The sequence below is a fragment of the Chlorocebus sabaeus genome, chromosome 27 (assembly GCF_047675955.1).
Source record: "Chlorocebus sabaeus isolate Y175 chromosome 27, mChlSab1.0.hap1, whole genome shotgun sequence".
Lineage (NCBI taxonomy): Eukaryota > Metazoa > Chordata > Mammalia > Primates > Cercopithecidae > Chlorocebus > Chlorocebus sabaeus.
The window spans coordinates 33,011,542-33,031,328 of NC_132930.1; the positions used below are offsets into that span (position 1 = coordinate 33,011,542).

A 19,787-nucleotide genomic window follows, 5' to 3' on the forward strand; every position below is an offset into this window, starting at 1 on the left:
ACTGTTGAACTTTATTATAGTTGTAGTTGATCAAAATGGTTTGGTTAAAACTCTCTATGATATTCTCATTTTACAAAAATATCTTAGGATATCCATGCTAAAATATTTAGGAGTAAATTGTCATTATTCTGCAGTTTCAGTGGTTCTACAAATAAAAATAAAGTAAAAAGAAAGCTAATTTGGCAGACTAGTAACAGTTCTTGAATATTAGTAGAAGCTGTGTCATTGTACTCTTCTTTCATTTTTTATTTATGATCAAAATTTTTCTATATAGGCCGGGCGCGGTGGCTCAAGCCTGTAATCCCAGCACTTTGGGAGGCTGAGACGGGCGGATTACAAGGTCGGGAGATGGAGACCATCCTGGCTAACATGGTGAAACCCCGTCTTTACTAAAAAATACAAAAAACTAGCTGGGCAAGGTGGTGGGCGCCTGTAGTCCCAGCTACTCGGGAGGCTGAGGCAGGAGAATGGTGTAAACCCAGGAGGCGGAGCTTGCAGTGAGCTGAGATCCGGTCACTGCACTCCAGCCTGGGGGACAGAGCGAGACTCCGTCTCAAAAAAAAAAAAAATTTCTGTATAAAAAATCGAGGAAAGAAAAAATCCTTGATGATGACATTCAGGACATACATGAAATGCACATTTTACAGAATTGGAGAATTTAATGGATACAGAATTATAAGAATTTAGATGTTTTCCTAGTTAATGCATGCACATTGTACATTAGGATAAAATTTGGTTACTTATACAATTTATGTTCACATACTGAGTGTTTTAATATCTAGTAAAGTACATCTGAATGAATATTAGAACTCGAGAATAAGTTGTTCTGCTTCTATGTCTAATTCTTTATCTGTATTTTAGTTTGGTACCAGAGAATGTTTAATTGTAAGAAATAATTATGCCACATTTTTGGTTGATATATTATTATAAAGCTAATTAAATCTACAAAGCTTTTATTGCTAATTCCCAGAAAACATTGGCAGTTACAGACTGATGCTAAAAGACTTCTGAAGTCATTAATTTGTAATAAAAATAAATTTAAGTGTTGGTGATTTGCATTTCTCTTTTTAAAATGATTATTATATTTATTTCTTCCCTAGATCTTCCTCAGAACTGTGATCCTAACATTCCCCTAGTTGCTCAGGAATTAATGAAAAAGATGATACGTCAATTTGCGATTGAGTACATTTCAAAAAGTGGTAAAACTCAAGAGAATAGAAATGGTTCAATTGGACCAAGTATAGTATGTAAAAGTATCCAAATGAATCAAGCAGAAAACTCCCTTCAGGAAGAACAGGAAGGCCCCTTAGACCTCACTGTGAATCGAATGCAAGAACAAAATACTCAGCAAGGTAAGATTTTTTGTGTGCATGTGATATATAATTTGATGTTTTATATCATTAAATGTATATTTATAACTTTTATATTCATAGCCATATTTATTTTGGATGTAATATGACTTTTAATTTGCTTATGTAATATGTACTGGAGAAAAGCACCTATTTGCAGCTTCTATATTTGCATCTTTGTGTATAAAAGAGAAAATTTGAGTTACTCGCAACTCCATTTGCAATAAAAAAAGTGTATCCTAATAAACAGCTTAAAAACAAAGCATATAAATAAATAAAGGATATAAATAAAGAGATGTTTATAAGAAATAATTATTTTTATAGTGGACGGCTGAAAACAGTAAGTACTTGCTTGTTCAGTTTTTTTTTGTATTTAAGCGAGGGGAAAAAAAGTAGATGATTTCTCTTCCAGTTGTTTATAATGTAACTGGGAACAGAGGAAATGGAATATCTGTGACAAGTGTAATGTTATCATGTAACCAACTATATGGAGAAACATTTGTGGTAAGGAGCCTGAAGGATGACCATGTTGGACTTACAGAGTTTAATTAAAAGAGAACCGGTACTTCACAGAGGAAAGGCAAGAGGAAGAGCCTTTTAAGTGTGTGTGAAGGACTTAAGTGTTTATCAGAACAAAGGATAATTTAGGTAGCTTTTGTTAATATGGGCTAGGAATAGTGTTGTCAGTCTTTGAAACCATAAGAAAAAAGTCAGCATTAAATTTGATTCCAGAAGGCAGTGATGTTAGTTTGGGGCTCTTAAGAAGAATATACTAGTTAGGCCAGGTGCGGTGGCTCATGCCTCTAATCCCAGCACTTTGGGAGGCCAAGGCGGTTGGATCACCTGAGGTCGGGAGTTCCAGACCAGCCTGTGACCAACATGGAGAAACCCCGTCTCTACTAAAAATGCAAAATTAGCAAGCATTGTGGTGAGCGCCTGTAATACCAGCTACTCGGGAGGCTGAGGCGGGAGAATTGCTTGAATCCGGGAGGCAGAGGTTGCAGTGAGCCGAGATCACACCATTGCACTCCAGCCTGGGCAACAAGAGCGAAACTCTGTCTCTTTAAAAAAAAAAAAAAAAACGACAAAGAGTATACTAGCTAGTGTTTGAAGATATAGTCTTTTCAGTTTGTAAATCAGATTAAAATTTAGAGGGGCTGGAATGTGGGAATAATTTTTCCTTTTTAGTTCCCTAACACTAGGTTGCAAGTATTTATGTGACAATATCTGACAAATTTTAAGATAATAGGTTATAAGACAGAGAAAGAAATGTCAAAGATAACTATGACACTGCATGGGTGTCCAACCTTTTGGCTTCCCTGGGTTGCATTGGAAGAAGAAGAATTATGTTGGGTCACACATAAAATACACCAACACTAACCATAGCTGATAAGCTTTAAAAAGCCGGTAGGGGGGTTCCCTGTGTTATTTTTATGATATCTGCCACCACAGATAAGTAAAAAAATCCTTGCAAAGGGTTGAATACCTGTGAAGGCTTAAGGAATAAAGTATCAGTGCATAGAATTTTGGAACTCAGAAAATAGAGGATTTTTAGAATTGTTTTTATTTGCCTTTCCATGCCTTATATTCCCTTATATCTGCTCTCCTTTTGGGGATTTCTGAAGAGACTAGAACATAGACTTTGGTATGTGACAGACTTGTGGTTGAAATCCTGGCTCTGCTACTTAACTTAAGTTACTTGAACAAGTAATGTTACCTGTCAGACCTTTAATTTCTTCAATTGTAATTTGGCCATGATAATAATGGACCCATTGGAGCACTGTGAGAATTAAATATGTAGTAACAAACTCATGAAAGATACTCAAATACTAGTCTCACCGTACTCTCTACCTCCCTTTCCTTATCACCGTAGAAGAAGCCTTAGAAGTAATGTGATAATGATCTATAAATACTTGTATGACTGTTACACTAACGTAGGACTGAGTTTTCTGTGAATGGTCCAATGAGTTGAGTTAGGATCACTAGCTAGAGGGAAACAGATTTCAGGTCTAGATAAGAAAGAATATTTCTAAGGAAATTGCTAAGGAAAGAAGGACTGTTTCTCTGATTGTCTCGTCGTTGAAGGTATTGAAAAGCATCAGATGAGTGGTTAGAATAGATGGCATTTTGGCCCGCCATGGTGGCTCACCCCTGTAATTCCAGCACTTTGGGAGGCCGAGGTGGGTGGATCACGAGGTCAAGAGATCTACATCCTGGCCAACATGGTGAAACCCCGTCCTTACTAAAAATACAAAAATTAGCTGGGCGTGGTGGTGTACGCCTGTAGTCCCAGCTACTCGGGAGGCTGAGGCAGGAGAATCGCTTGAACCCAGGAGGTGGAGGTGGCAGTGAGCCGAGATTGCGCCGCTCCACTCCAGCCTGGTGACAGAGCAAGATTCCATCTCAAAAAAAAAAGAATAGATGGCATTTTAAAAGTAAATTTCCAGTCCTTAGATCTTTGATTCTGTGAAGTTAAGTGGCAAGACAGATCCATGTATATGTAGAACACAAGTCATGTAATTAATTAAATTATTGTAATAGTCTAAACAAAGTGCAAAAATATGTGAAAATCCTCAGGTTGGAAAGAGTAGTGATAGTGGATATAAATCTATAACTAGTCTTCTTGATAATTTTAAGTTTTTGGATGACTTCTTGTCATATGTGATTCTAGTCTTCTTACTTGAGGATAGAAATTATTTAGTTTAATGTGGTTTGAAGTATAGAGGGCACGGGGAAGAATGATGATAGATGAAGCTCAAGAAGTAGGTAGGGGCCGGGCGCGGTGGCTCACGCCTGTAATCCCAGCACTTTGGGAGGCCGAGGCGGGCGGATCACAAGGTCAGGAGATCGAGACCATGGTGAAACCCCGTCTCTACTAAAAACAGAAAAAAAAAAAAAATTAGCCGGGCGAGATGGCGGGCGCCTGTAGTCCCAGCTACTTGGGAGGCTGAGGCAGGAGAATGGCGTGAACCCGGGAGGCGGAGCTTGCTGTGAGCTGAGATTGCGCCACTGCACTCCAGCCTGGGCGACAGAGCGAGACTCCGTCTCAAAAAAAAAAAAAGAAGGAGGTAGGGACCAAATTTTGACTTTTCTTGGGGTCATTAAAAGCTACCAGACTGAGAGTAACAAAATCAGATTTTCTTTTATGAAACCATTCTGCCATGGTATGGTTTGGTAGTTTCTTAAAATTTGTCTACATGTACACCAAACAAGGAAAAATGAAGCGCATGCCCTTTGATGCATTTGTGTGTACATATGGCTGTGTGTGTATGTACCCACTAACACAGTATGTGTACTAATCTTTCTATAAATATTTTAGGATTTAAATAAAGATGTTATAAATAATTTTTAAATGTCTTGCTAATCACGATGACTTCACTGCCAGTATCTTATTGAATGATAATATACTTTAGAAGAGTTTCATTAGCAGTGATAGAAAGTATAAACCCATATTTCACATAGCTTCCTTAAGAATTTAACCTTTTTTTGACCTGATTTCACTGTTTTTACCTCATAGTATAGTCAATAAAGAGCTCATACTAGTGATAGCGGTATCAGTTATGCCTTTTTTTAATGTTGCTATTTGCTAGTGCTTACATTTTTCATATTATTCTCACTCTAATTTTTTAACAATACTTATTTAAGCCAGTTATTTATTTGGTGAGTTACTTTATTCAAATTAGATGACAATAGATAATCTATCCATAAATGATATAGATACATTTATGGATAGTATAAACCACAACTTTATGAAATTCTCCATGCCAAATGGTTTTATAGGTAACTTTATATACTCTTAAAGCAACAGATAATTCCTATTCGTGCTTTCCTTTTTTTCTACTCTGTTTCAAAGAGTAGGAAAAAAAAAAGAAATATTGGTATAACCTTGATGCCAAAACCAGACAAAGATAGCAAAAGAAAGAAATACTGCAACTTACAAACCTGGGTGCAGAAATCCTTAATAAATATCAGCAAATTGAGTAAAGTGAGGTATAAGGATATAATAATGACTAAGGAGGCATGGATGATTAAGTGTTTGAAAAATTTTCTTAAATATCCTAATAGATACGAAAAAAATTTATTCTATAAAAGCGCTTATCAAACAAAGAATAATCTATGGGCACTTTCACTACCAAAAACATTATAACCTAAAGATTTAAAATAAAAGATGACACAAAAAATTCACACTATCATCAATTTTAAACATTTGATTTAAACATTTGATGAGAGGTCTTAACTACTCTATTAGAAAATCTAGTTTTAAAGAAGTTACATTTGCAATAGCTGCAACAACAGGAAAAACAGTGAAATGCCTAAGAATGAAACATAAACTGTATCAGGTCTTATGGAGAATATTATAAAAATATATTGAAGGAAGAAAAAGAAGAGCAGCAAAATGAATGATTCCTTAAACGAATGTGAAGACTGATGCTTACAGATTCAGTGTCATTCTGGGCAGAATTCTGACAGGATTTATTGTTAAATGTGGCTTGCCGATCCTAAAATTTACAAGCGAGACTTAAAGAGCCAAGAATGACCAAGTCAAGGTGGTAAATAAAGTCTTGCTAAATGTAGCAGCACTTATTAAGTGCAGTAATTAAAACAGGGTGCTATTGGCCAGGATAAAAATAAGTAGGACAGATCAGTCCAAACATTAGCTCCCAAACATTAGTGGAATCTTAGTACAAGACAGAAATGTCATTATAAATCACTGGGAAGGATACCGTATTCCTAAATAGTTCCAGGGCAATTGATTACCCAAAAGGAGGATAAGGGGCGGATCCCTACCTTACACCACTCATAAAAACAGTTCTAGTTGGGTTTAAAGGCTAAATGTGAAAAGCAGAATTAAAAGAGAGGAAATTACGGGATAATACCTTAGTTCAAAATAGGGAAGAAGTTCTTAAAATGCAAGAATCACAATCCATACAACAATTTTGCATATTTGACTATACTCAAATCTAAAACTTACATATAAAGTCACTGAAGAAAGTGAAATGTCAGGCCTCCTCTGTAACTGATGTATCTAGCAAGCATTCAGCTAACAGAACTACAGCCAGTTAGACAGACAACTGATGAGAAAAATAGACAAAGACAAGTCTCAGAAGAAGATATTGGAATAGGCAAATAAGCAAAGAAAAAGATACTTATAAGAATATCTTGCCTAGCCTCCTTCCCTATATAGGATTCTTTTATTCTGTATTATAAGAGATGGTAATTCAGCCTCTGAGTGAATAAGTATTTACCAAAAATCTTTGACAACTCTAATATTTAAGCTCATATCTATGAAGAATGTACTCATTGTTTTATATTTTTTCATCTGCAGTAGCATTTTACTTTGCTGTAAATACTTGTAAAAATTATTATGTCTCCAAGACTTCTCTTTTCCATGATAACCTTTAGGGTTTTCTTCCATTTTGTTTTGTTTTTCTTTCTGCAACAATATGAGAAACTCTAGTCCTTTGACATAGTAATGCTGTAAATGTTTGTTGAAACTGTTGTTTCTTCAGATGTCTGTTTACTATACAAATCTTTTCAGCTTCCTTAGTTGTACTTCATAAGTCAGTTTCCATCTTCCTCATTATCATTGCCTTCTCTTTCACAAACTCTATACTCACTTAAAATATGGTTACCCTGAGGAAAACATGCCTATTTTCCTCTCCATTGTACTTTCTATCCAGGCATTTCAAATATTTGAGGATATATTCTTTGTACATTTTAAATTATTTGGATTTGTATAAATACTCTGAGCCTCAAAAGCTGGTAGAAAAGTAAGGCATGCATTGCCCATACCCAGGATTCTTTTTCGTCCTAGTACATTAAGAAACAGGTATAAATAACATTAGTGTGTCAAGTATGTATTTTTTAAATATCAGTTTTAATCTGGGGCCAGAGTAAAAACCCACAAATTCCAACGTACAAGAAGAAATGTGCAACTTAGAGACCTTTATCATTACTGTTACAACTATGAAGCATAGGCAATCCTATACAGAACAAGATCAGATTTGGCAGAGATGGAACAGCAATACTTCATTAACTTTGTTAATGCAGTTTTCTACCATAAGAGATCCAATGAGTATTCTGGTAGAACTTTCATCATAGTAAACCTCTCAATGCATTGTAATTGTTTGCATGTTTATCTGCCTTTGGGAGCGGGAAACTTGTCTTTTTTCACTTTTATGTCTCCACTGCTTGGTATAGTACACAGTATATTGGATTTATTTATTAAATTAAAAATCTTCACCATCCTCAAATGCCACTGATAACTAAAATGAGAATTGAGACTTGACCATTGCATTTAGGATGTTTCTGCAGTGAAATTTTCTATTTTAAACATTTTGGTTAGAAAATATTCTGAAATATACATTTTAATACTTTTTAAAATGCTGTGCGGAACATTGTGTCATGATAATGGACATAAACTATTGTACTACCATGTAATGATTTGAAATTTTTAGGATTATTTTCTTTTTTATTATTATTATACTTTTAAGTTCTAGGGTACATGTGCACAACAACGTCTCTTAATTAGCAAAAGATAAGTTTTTTTTACTTACTTCGAAATGTTATCAGTAGAGTAAACTATGGAATCCACAACTCCTAGTTTAAATTTCCTGTCAACAAATTATGTATAGGACTAATACTAAGTAGGCTTCAAGTGATTATTTAAGAGACTATATTGAATAAAATATATGAATTTCAGCCGCATATTTAGCTGTCATTAAGTATCCTTTGTTGCTGCTGCCACCACCACTGTTCTGCTTTCCTGGCTGTGATTAAGGTAGGTGTTACTATGTATAAAAGAGCCACGTATAGTTTTATGATGTTTTGTATGCTTAATTATGTGGTTTATAAGTTAAGTTTTGTAATTCTGTTTGGAAATCACTAAACAGTTTAAAGTTCAGTTCAAAAAAATTTCTATGTCCGCTAATGAAATTGTCTATCTTTTTCTATGCCGAGCTTTTGTTTTCTGTGGCTAAAAACATGTGGAAGAAAGTGTTGTATTCCATGCTTGGGAAGATGCCATGTTTTAGTCTACCTGAAAAATAAAACATATGTCTAGATGGTCCTGTGTCCCTTCTAATCTAACCTTCTCTGACTGCAGGGATAGAAGAAACAGGTGATACTTTAAAATTCCAGATCTAGGCCTACGCAATCCTGCTGAAAACGCTTTAATGGCTTCATATTGCCCTTTAGATAAAGTTTAAAATCCTAAACTCCAGGAACCAGCCCCTGCCCACCTATCCAGCCACATCTTGTGTCTCTGTTTCTTTAGTCTTCATATTGGCTTCTTCTCATTTTCTTAAATATGTCGTACACTCTCAGAACCTCAGAACACTGACAGAAAAGCTGCCTTCTGCCCCAACCAATTTTTTTTTACAAATACGTATTACTTATTTTTTTCCAGGTCTCCTTTTAAACATTACTTTCTTAGGAAAACCTCCTCCACACTTCCCGTATTGGATGTACACAGACACACACGTTGATATTCTTATTCTTACTCGCATTTAATTTGGGGTTCTTACTGTATTTTTATATAATATCCTATATTGTTTTGTAGCATTTGTTACCCTTGTAATTATTTGTTTCAGCCATCTTATCTGCTATTTGTCTTGTTATGCTTTTTTTTCCTCCTTATTTTCTTTTGGATTGGGTTTCCTCACTTTTCTTTCTTTGCTTATTTTGAAGTTATATTATACTCTACTGCTATTCTGTTTGTAGTTACCTTAGGTTTTAAAGGTGTACTTAATATAAGAAATTTAGAGTCACCTGCCCTGACACTTAACAGCTATCTTCAGTGCTGTGTTTCCCTTCTTGTGACATCACAACTTAAACACAACCATTTGTTTTATATCATCAATTTTTGTTGAGAATTACATATATAGTTATCTCTTTTGCTTATCATTTCTTCTTACATTTCACATGTTCTTATTGGTAGTAAACTCTCAGGGTTTTTTGTGTTTTTATTTCATTTTCTTTTTCACTTTTGTGCCTAAAAGATGTTTTCTCTAGGTACATAATTATCTGTTTGCTATGATTGCTGTGGCTGCCAACTAATAGTCTTTTCCTTATAGGTAACTTTACACACTCTACTTTTGGGCTCTCTCTCGCTCTTTCTCTCCCTGTTTTGTTTATGGTATTCTGCAGATTGTCTTGGATATGTTTGGAAGTGGATTTCTTTTTTTTTTTTCTTTCTTTATATAAGCCACAGAATATGTTTAATTCAGATTAAACATGAAACTAGAATAATGTTCTGTCCTTATCAAGTAGCAATTACATTGTTTTTTTAAAAAAAGAACAGTACATTTCTGTCTACATTCCGGCAGTCCAATAAGGCAGCACAGGTCACATGCAGTTTGATGAGGTGACGGGGAAGCAGATTTCTTTTCTTTATTCTACTTAGGAGTTATATGTTTCCTAAAACTAAGGAGAAATCTCTCATCAATTGTGGACATTTTTCAGCCATTATCTGTTCAAATATATTTTTACTCTCACTTTTATTTCCTGTCAAAATCCATTGAGACATATTTTGGATCTTCTTATTTTATCTTCCCTATTTCTTCCTTTTCATATTTCCCATCTCTTTGTTTCTGTGTAATATCATGATTAGTTTATTCAGAAATATTTCCCAATTTACTAATTCTCTTTCAAGCTGTTTTAATCACGATTTAACCTGTGTCTTGAGTTTCTAATTTGTCATTATACTTTTCATTTCCAGAAGTTAATTGTTACTTTTTCCAAATGTGCCTGTCAGCATGCCCATAATTTTACAAAAGCATCACTAAGCAAGATATCAAAAGTGACTGGGAGGGTTATTTTAGACAAGATGGTTCAGGAAGACCTCCATGAAGAATTGAGTTTGAGCTGAGACTTGAATATTGAGAGGAAGTCCTCCATATGAAGATCTAAGGTCTGGGCATTTAAGTCAGAAGAAATATCAAATATAAATACAAAATATCAAAACTCAGGGCGGGAATGTATCAGATGTTTGAGGAACTGTATGAAGATTATCTCAGTCAGTGAAAACCAAGAGATTGTTCAAAGCTTTTTTAATAAAGTGAGATTATAGAATGTCAAGAAATAAAATTGTTACGGTGTATATAAGCTGGATTTTTCTTTTTTCTGTTTTGTAAAGAATGTCATTTTTAAAAAAGTGCACTTTTTAAATTCAGAAGTTCCATAAATGCTACTATATAAAATGTCAGTTGACTAACTTAATTAGGTATATAAAGCAAAAAGAAAAAGAAAAAAGAAATTAGTGTCCTCTGTTGCCATTCAGTTTTTTACAAAAATTTGTTATATGGGTTAAGTATTCCTTATCTGAAATGCTTGGGACCAGAAGTGTTTTAGATTTTGGATTTTTATCTTATTTTGGAATATTTGCATATACATAAGATATCTTGTGGATGGAGGCCAAGTCTAAACAGAAAATTCATTTGTTTCATATACGTCTTATACAAACAGTTTGAAAGTAATTTTATATAATATTTTAAATACTTTTGTGCATGAAACACTTTGTGTTAAGTACTCGTATGATGTAAAGTTGATCACCAACCCCATGGGTTTCCAAGTGTCAATTCTCGGTTTTTTTCTTTTCCCTTGTAATTTCTCCAAGTATTCTCTCTCCAAAGAGATAACTTTCCTACCTACTTTATAACCTTGAAGTTATCAATATGCCAAAATTGGGTTCTTATGTCCAGTTGTAATAAAGATGATATTTTGTATTTAATCTTCCTCTTGGTTTTCTGTTACATTAAGGACAAAATTTACATTTCTTTTAATGACTTACTAGGTTCTGCCAAGATTTTGTTCCTGCCTACCTCTCCGGACTCGTTCCGTTTCCTTCTCTTCTTGGCCTAGGTGCAAGTCACACTGTCTACGTCTGACACTTGCCAAGCCCACTCTGCTTCACAGTTTTTCCTTCATCCTTGCTGATCCCTTTGCCTGGGTTACTCTGCCTTCAGATATTCTTGTTTTTGTGACTTGCCCCTGTTCATCATTTCTGTCTTAGCTAGAGCATCACCTTAACAATAAGAAAATGATAAATTCCAAATTCCAAATTGTAAACAAAAGAAACTTTTGCATGACACAGAAGAAATCACTATTAGAAAAATCAAAAGACAGTGGCAGTCTATGAAAAAATATTTGCACCTTATAAAATAAAAAATGATTCTAATCTATTAAGAGTTTCAAAAAATTGAAATGTAAAATATCAACAACCTGATAGAAAAATGAGCATCATTGTACTGTCAATTCATAGAAGAAATTTTAAAAGCCCTTAAACATAGGAAAATACTCTCAACCGTACTCATGTGATTCACAACTGTCACGCTGATAAGAATTCAAGTTTAGCTATATACCCTGTCAAAGCTGTTAAGCAATAGACATTTTCATGCATTACTGTGGAAATACAAACTGGTACAGTCCTTATGGAGGAATTGACAGTATCTGTTACATTTTATAAGTGTTTGTCCTCTGACCTAGCAATCCGATTTCAGGAAATCAAGCCTTTAATTACACCTGCACAAATATGGAATGATATGCATTCAGGGTGATTCACTGGGACATTATTTGTAATAGCAGGACATTGGAAATAATCCAAATATCCATCAGTAGTGTCTTGGTCAGTTAAATTATTTATATCCACACAATGGAAGACAAACATCAAAAAAAAAAAAAAAAAGAGTGAGAATGATCTCTTGATAGTGAATTTCCAGGTTTTCTTGTTAGGTAATAAAAAGCAAGATGCAGAAATACATATATTACATGCTCACTTTTGTGTAGAAAAGCAGGGAAGGTAAGCCAAAAACTAATGACAGTGAACATGGTTACCAAGAAGAGGATGAAGTAAATGAGGCAGATGAGATGGGAATGGAAGTGCTCCCAACAGACCTTGTTATTTAGTTTTATGTAAATATTCTGTATATTCCAAAGGATAAAAATTTTTTTAAAGTAAAGCAATCCCAAAAACTTGAAGTGGAATATAACAGATAAACCTGGCTGGGTCAAATTAGTAACATAATGTTAGTAACATAACATTGAGAAAAGAATTATATCAAGTGATTTTACCCAGCATTTTGACTATACATTCTTAGTGAAATCCATTCCAAGAGCAATAGAATATATTCAAAGGGCAAAAAAATACTTTAAAGTATGCTTAAACCTTTTTTTAGTAATACTAGTAATAATATTGTCATTACTTTTTGAGTCGGTAGAACAAATCAAATATGTAATCATGTTAACATCATTAGGAAACCAGTATTTTCAGTGTAAGATAAAAAACAAGCAACATCAAGTAAAAAAACCTTATATTGCATGTGGATTGGAAATGCAGTGCAGACCGTGAATTATTTTCAAAAATACACATTTCCTCATCTGACCACTGAAATAACCTAAAAGCAATGAAAACTCAGTGGCATTGAACCTAAACCTGGAGTGTGGTCTCTAAGCATTATTTCTCTTTAAAAGGAAGAAGACCTCTTTGGACTTCAGGTTTGGACTAGGAAAAGTACAAGATGAGCCTGGAACATCTTGTGCCAGCAGGCAAGGAAGCCCAAAGATGAATTTGTTAAAAGAGTACAGGAGTCAATGTTAAAGGTTCCCAGGTGGTCAAATACGAAAATATTTGATCATCAGTAGAAGAACAATTTCAGTGGAATGAAAAATATTGAATGTTTTAAAATGTACTCATTTAAGAGAACCAGAAACTGAAAGTGTCCCCCAGAGTTGGTAGTCTCTATTGGAGGTACACACCACACCAGTTCTTTAGTGTGAAAATTAGCAATTAAAGGAAAGTGTTAAGCATTTATCTTGCTTTTTCTATACAAATTGTATTTCAGGACAACCAAATCATTTAAAGAAAATTCTTGAAGAATGTTGGCTAATAAATATGGAAGGCATAATAGACTTAAAATATTACTATTTTTCCACCCCAATAAGATAATTGAATCAAACAACAGCATCAGAAGATAAAGACTAATGTAAATTAATACAGCCACTATTGAAAACAGTTTAGAGGTTACTCAAAAAAACAAAAATAGGGCCACCGTATGATCCAGCAATCCCATTGCTAGGTATATACCCTTAAAGAAAAGGAAATCAGTATATCAAAGAGATATCTGAACTCCCCTGTTTATTGCAGTATTATTCACAATAGCCAAGATTTAGAAAAAACTAAGTCTCCATCAACAGACAAATGGATAAAGAAAATGTGGTACATAAACACAATGGAGTGCTATTCAGCCATGAAAAAGAATGAGATGCTTTCGTTTGCAACAAGATGGATGGAACTAGAGGTTACTATGTTAAGCGAAATAAATCAGGCACAGAAGGACAAACTTTTCATGTTCTTACCTACTTGTGGAAGCTAAAAATTAAAGCAATTGAACTCATGGAGATAGTAGAAGGATGGTTACCAGAGGCTGAGAAGGATAGTAGGGGGTGGGGTAAGGAGGAAGTGGGGATAGTTAATGGGTAGAACAAAATAGAATTAATAAGATCTAGTATTTGATAGCACAACAGGATGACTATAGTCAATAATAGTTTAATTGTACATTTTAAAATAACTGAGTATAATTATGTTGTTTGCAACACGAAGGATAAATGCTTGAAGTGATGGATGCCCCATCTGCCCTGATGTGATTGTTATACAATAGTATGCCTGTGTCAAAATGTCTCATGTACCCCATACTCAGTAAGTAACCACAAAAATTAAAATTTACAAAAGAAACACAGGCCAGGCGTGGAGGCTCATACCTGTAATCCCATCACTTTGGAAGGCTAAGGCGGGTGGATCACCTGAGGTCAGGAGTTCGCGACCAGCCTGGCTAACATGGTGAAACCCTGCCTCTACTAAATACCAAAAAATTAGCTGGGCGTGGTGGTGCATGCCTGTAATCTGAGCTACTTGGGAGGCTGAGACAGGAGAATCACTTGAACCTGGGAGGCGGAGGTTGCAGTGAGCCGAGATCATGCCATTGCGCTCCAGCCTGGGCAACAAGAGTGAAACTCCGTCTCAAAAAAAAGAAAGAAAAAGAAGCACGATGATACATTGTTTCACATCCACTAGGGATGGCTAGAATCTGAAAGATGTGATAAGTGTTGGCAAAGATGCAGAGATTTGGACCCTTGATACATTGCTGGTGAGAATATAAAATAATGCAACCCCTTTGGGAACAGTCTGAAGTTCCTCAAAAGGTTGTGCATCCGGTTACATAACCCGACAGTTCGACTCCTAGGAGGCTGGAAAAGGCTGTGGGGAGGGGGATGGAGAGAGGTTGATCAACAGGTACAAAGTTAGGTAGGAGGAATACTTCTTGTGTTCTATTGTACAATAGGGTGACTATAGTTAATGATAACATATTTCAAAACAGCTAAAAATATTTTGAATGTTGTCACCACCAAAACAAGTGTTTGAGGTGGTGAATATGCTAATTACACTGATTACAATGTATACATGTATGGAAACATCACATTGGACCCCATAAATAGGTACAATTACGTGTCAATTCAAACTAATAAAACATATATATATATGAAGATAAAAAGTATAGAGGAAAGATTATTTTGAGAACTTTACAACAAAGGAGTCAGATTGTCACCATCAGAACACACTGATCACTTGAGCATCATTGAAAATAGACTATGTACCTCTTGATATGTCACTTCACCTGTGAAGTATTCTTACCAAAAATGTTGAACATGGGTCTAAACAATTCTGAGATCGATGGTTCTTAAACATAGTCAGGAAGCCCTAAGAATCCCTGAAACCCTTTCATGAGATATACCAGGTTAAAATTGATAATATGTTATTTGTTCTTTTTACTCTTCATTCTCTCACAAGTGTGTATAGTAAAGTCGCCCAGAAGCTACATGATGTGTGATATCTCACCACAATCAATGCAGACGCAGATGTGAGAATTCAGCTGTTTTCTATTAAGCTGGACATTAAAGAGACATATTGGGATATACATGCATTTTTGACTTACTGTATTTTTTTATTTACAGTGGGTTTATCAAGACATAGCCCCATCGTAAATTGGGGAAAGTGCTGCCCTAAATTGGAGACCATGGCCAGGCGTGGTGGTTCACACCTGTAATCCCAGCACTTTGGGATGCTGAGGCAGGTAGATCACTTGAGGTCAGGCATTCAAGACCAGCCTGGCCAAAATGGTGAAACCCCATCTCTACTAAAAATACAAAAATTAGCCAGGTATGGTGGTGCATGCCTGTGATCCCAGCTACTTGGGAGGCCAAGGCTGGAGGATCACTTGAACCCAGGAGGCAGAGGTTGCAGTGAGCCAAGATCATGCCACTGCACTGCAGCCGGGGCAGCAAAGCAAGACTCCACCTCAAAAATAACCTAAGACTCAAATGTATCACACTAAGAATCAAATGTAACACAGACACATTATTTGATTCTAATTGAACATACCAACTGTAAAAACACATTTTGGACTCAAGAAATTTCAGTGCAAATTAGGCATTAGAGGATAACTTTACCTATTGTAGAAAAACTAGAAAACAAATAAGAAAATGAAGAAAATAAAAATTATCCTGTATTCTTCCACCCAGAGCTATCTGTAGGTGCCCCTGTGTTCAGTCCTTCCAAACCATTTTCTGGAGAATATCTACGTGTGCACAAAACACACTTGCAGTGCTCAGCCCCACTGACCTACTACATGAGATATAGATCCTCTGTAAACTGTTTGCATAATTTACACTTTTGACATCCTTATGTTGCTAAGTATTTTTCTGCAGAATCATTTTAATACTTAAATTGATTTACTTAGTTCAGTAGTATGGAAGGATCACATATTAATTGTGTGTCTTATATATAAACAAATATTCTTGAGCTAAGGTTTTAAACTCAGTCTTAATTTTTACTTCAGAACAAATTCCTAGAAGTGAAATTGCTGGATCTAAAATAATGCACAGTGCTGTTGAAAGTCAAGATAGTAGGAGTAAGGGCGAGGTAGTGACCAGAAGAAGATACTGAGGTAGGGGGGCGTCAGGGTTGACACTGCTAAGTAGGTGTAGTTTTTATATGGGAATGTTGAGTTCATGAAAATTCATTAAACTGTATAGTTAGATTGTACTTTTATGTAAAACATTTATAAAAGTCTTTTTAAAAGTAATCATTTTTGGAGGAGCATGACAAGGAGTCTCAGATGTATGGTTTAAAAAAATCAAGTCGGCCGAGCGCGGTGGCTCACGCCTGTAATCCCAGCACTTTGGGAGGCCGAGGCGGGCGGATCACGAGGTCAGGAGATCGAGACCATCCTGGCTAACACGGTGAAACCCCGTCTCTACTAAAAAATACAAAAAACTAGCCGGGCGACGTAGCGGGCACCTGTAGTCCCAGCTACTCGGGAGGCTGAGGCAGGAGAATGGCGGGAACCCGGGAGGCGGAGCTTGCAGTGAGCTGAGATCTGGCCACTGCACTCCAGCCTGGGCGACAGAGCGAGACTCTGTCTCAAAAAAAAAAAAAAAAAAAAATCAAGTCTTCCACTAGATATTGTTGCAATAAGTATACAAACCATGTTTTAAATAATACATTCGGCTAAAACTTTTTACAGAATAAGGTAATGTAATATAGGGTATAAAAGAGAACATGTTCTTTAAAATGTTTTTCATAGGTAGTGACTTGAAGCCTTTTGAAGCCATGATTTCATTCAGTACTTGCAGGAATAACTGAAGAAAGAAAAAGGAATTACAATAAAAGTCTAAAATGGCATTTGGGGAAATGTTGAAGCCTTATTTTAGTTTCACCTGTAGTATTTTCCTAAATTTGCTATTATAAATGTTTACATCTTAAATTCACTATAAGCACTTTACTCTGATTTATATCATCTCTTAAAATGAATAAATAGATTAATGAATTCTGTAGTATTTCAGCAATATATGTACAAAATAAAACACAACGGGATGAAAATAACCTTCCAGTTAAAGAAACTATTTGAGCCCGGGCATTATGGTTCATGCCTGTAATCCCAGCACTTTGCGATGCCAAGGCGGGCAGATCAGTTGGCACTCAGGAGTTTGAGACCAGCCTGGCCCACATGGTGAAACCCTGTCTCTACTAAAAATACAAAAATTAGCTTGGGTGTGGTGACGGGCGCCTGTAATCCCAGCTGCTTGGGAGACTGAGGTAGGAGAATCACTTGAACCTGGAAGGTAGAGGTTGCAGTGAGCTGAGATTGTGCCACTGCACTCCAGCCTGGGTGACAAAGTGAGATTCCGTCTTAAAAAAAAAAAAAAACCTATTTGACTTGCAGAGGTAGGCAAATGAAGGAAAAACCAATCCTAAGGCTGGAATAATGTGCTACTCTTGTATTATTTCTCCCATGACTGAAACCCCATGGTTAAGCAGTAACAATCAAAACAATTTTATTTGCAGTGAACGTAAGACTTCAAATTTTTAAAATTGAAATTTGGATAAACCCAGGGAATGCTTTTACACTTTGTTGATTTTTTGCTAATTAAGTTTACGGATTTTTTTTTTATTATGGAAACTTGGGAAAGGCAGAAAAGTATGAATGTATGTATGTAGGCGCATACATACCTAGGCATGTGCGTGCACACAATCACATATTTTAACTGCTCAACGCTTTATCAACCAAAGATCACCATTGTTCCCATTTTTGTATATTTACTTCCACAGTTTATGCTATATTGTATTTGATTTGAGGGTTCTTGTTTTACATGCAAAACATGTAAACATATACGTCATCTGTATATCAAACTTTATATCGTACCTTTTTGTTATAGTAGCATTTGCATTTACATGTTTACATCATCTGTATATCAGATTTTTATATCATACCTTTTAAAAATGTTACAGTAGCATTTGCAGTTTTTTCATGCTTTATTAATGGCTTTAATGACAGTGTTTAATTCTCAAGCAAGTGAAGGAACCATAATTTATGTAACCATTTTTTAAATATTTAGGGTTTTTTTAAAATTCTACAATCTATGGTATATCTTTGTATATAAAACCTTTTTTATATTAAATATTATTTTCTTAAGCTAGATACCTAGAAGAGTGTAAACATTTTTAAGATTTTTGATGACATATGGCTACATTGTTTTTTGTTTTTGTTTTTTTTTAAGAGACAGGAGTCTTGCTATGTTGCCCAGGCTGGACTTAAACTCTGGACCCAGTTCTTCCATCTCAGCCTCTCAAGTAGTTGACTTCTCTTTCATTTTCAGTTTTATCATCATTAAAACTTGCATATTAATAAATCTATGCCATCCGGTCGTTGTGAGAACTGGATGAGTTAAGACATGTAATGTTTGTAGCAAATGCTTCGCACACTTTCAGTACACTATAGAAAAATACAGTTTTAAACACATTAGGTTTAATGTAAGTTACTAATATTTTCTAGCAATCAGTTGAATATAATTAACAAAACCGTAAGAATATCCTAGAGAGGAGAATAGCAAAAGGCCAGATAAGAGATGAAACAGAATGATTTCCTTGGAGGGGTGGAAAACAGTTCTGTATTATGAAGGTTCCAGTTGTCCTTTTTGAATAGATCCTTTATCAGAAGTTTGCATGACAATACAGGAAAGAAAATTTATGAAAAATCTGAATTTTAACTAAAAATTAACCAATAAAGTGAGTATTCAAGAAATTGCCCAATTTGGCCATGACTTCGATTTTTGAAATGTCGGTTTATTTTTAAATTTAATTCCGGTAGTGTTATATAGACAATTACCTGACCTTGTTCAAAGATTGGATTGGCTAATCTTTAATTCTGTACATTTTACAATAGTGTTTGATCGGAAATAACTAAATTATAATGTTAAATGCCCCATCTCCAACCGGTGAATGAAAACAATTTTGTATTTATTATTAAATGTTAGTAAAAAGTTTGAATATACAGAAAAATACAATGTAATAATCATGTACTTGTTAACCAGAATTAATAAATGTGTTATTTGGTCATATTTACCTCTGATTTGTCTTCTCTTAAAGACCTAAAGTATTTCTAGAAATACAGTTAAGATCCTTTTAGATCTTTTTGTTTACCCTTAGAAGCAACCAATGATACTACCTATTTATGTATCTATAAACAAAATAGTTTTGTGTGCTTTAAATATTCACATAAATGGCTTAATAAATACACTATCTTGTTCACTTTAATCCTGAAGTTTACTTATTCACCAAAAATTAAAAATCACCAGCAACACTAAGTGTTATCAAGGATGTGGGACAGAAATTTGGTAATATCTGTTGTTCAGCACTTTACTTCTGAGAGTTTATCTTAGAGAAATTATTGTACATGAAGACAAAAAAATTTATAAGAATTTTCATTTCAGCATTGTTTTTAACAGTGAAAAACTAAAACAACCTGAATACCAACAGTAAATAAATGGGGAATAAATTACAGTGTAATAAGATAGACTGCAGAGAATATACTAGTAAAATTGAAT

General features: G+C 34.9%; 1 protein-coding gene across 16 annotated transcripts in view; it reads left to right on the forward strand.

Moving 5' to 3' along the window:
* Positions 1–19,787, forward strand: part of LCORL (ligand dependent nuclear receptor corepressor like) — a 182,741-nt gene that overhangs the window by 115,538 nt on the left and 47,416 nt on the right. For 11 of the 16 annotated variants that reach the window (XM_038008655.2, XM_038008653.2, XM_008017795.3 and 8 more), the window contains one exon: positions 1,101–1,352. In XM_038008655.2, coding sequence (XP_037864583.2) covers positions 1,101–1,352 — 252 coding nt within the window. Of the gene's footprint in view, positions 1–1,100; positions 1,353–10,068; positions 11,080–15,923; positions 18,294–19,787 lie in introns of those variants that run through there. The other 5 variants (XM_038008664.2, XM_038008665.2, XM_038008666.2 and 2 more) reach the window with 4 other exon arrangements.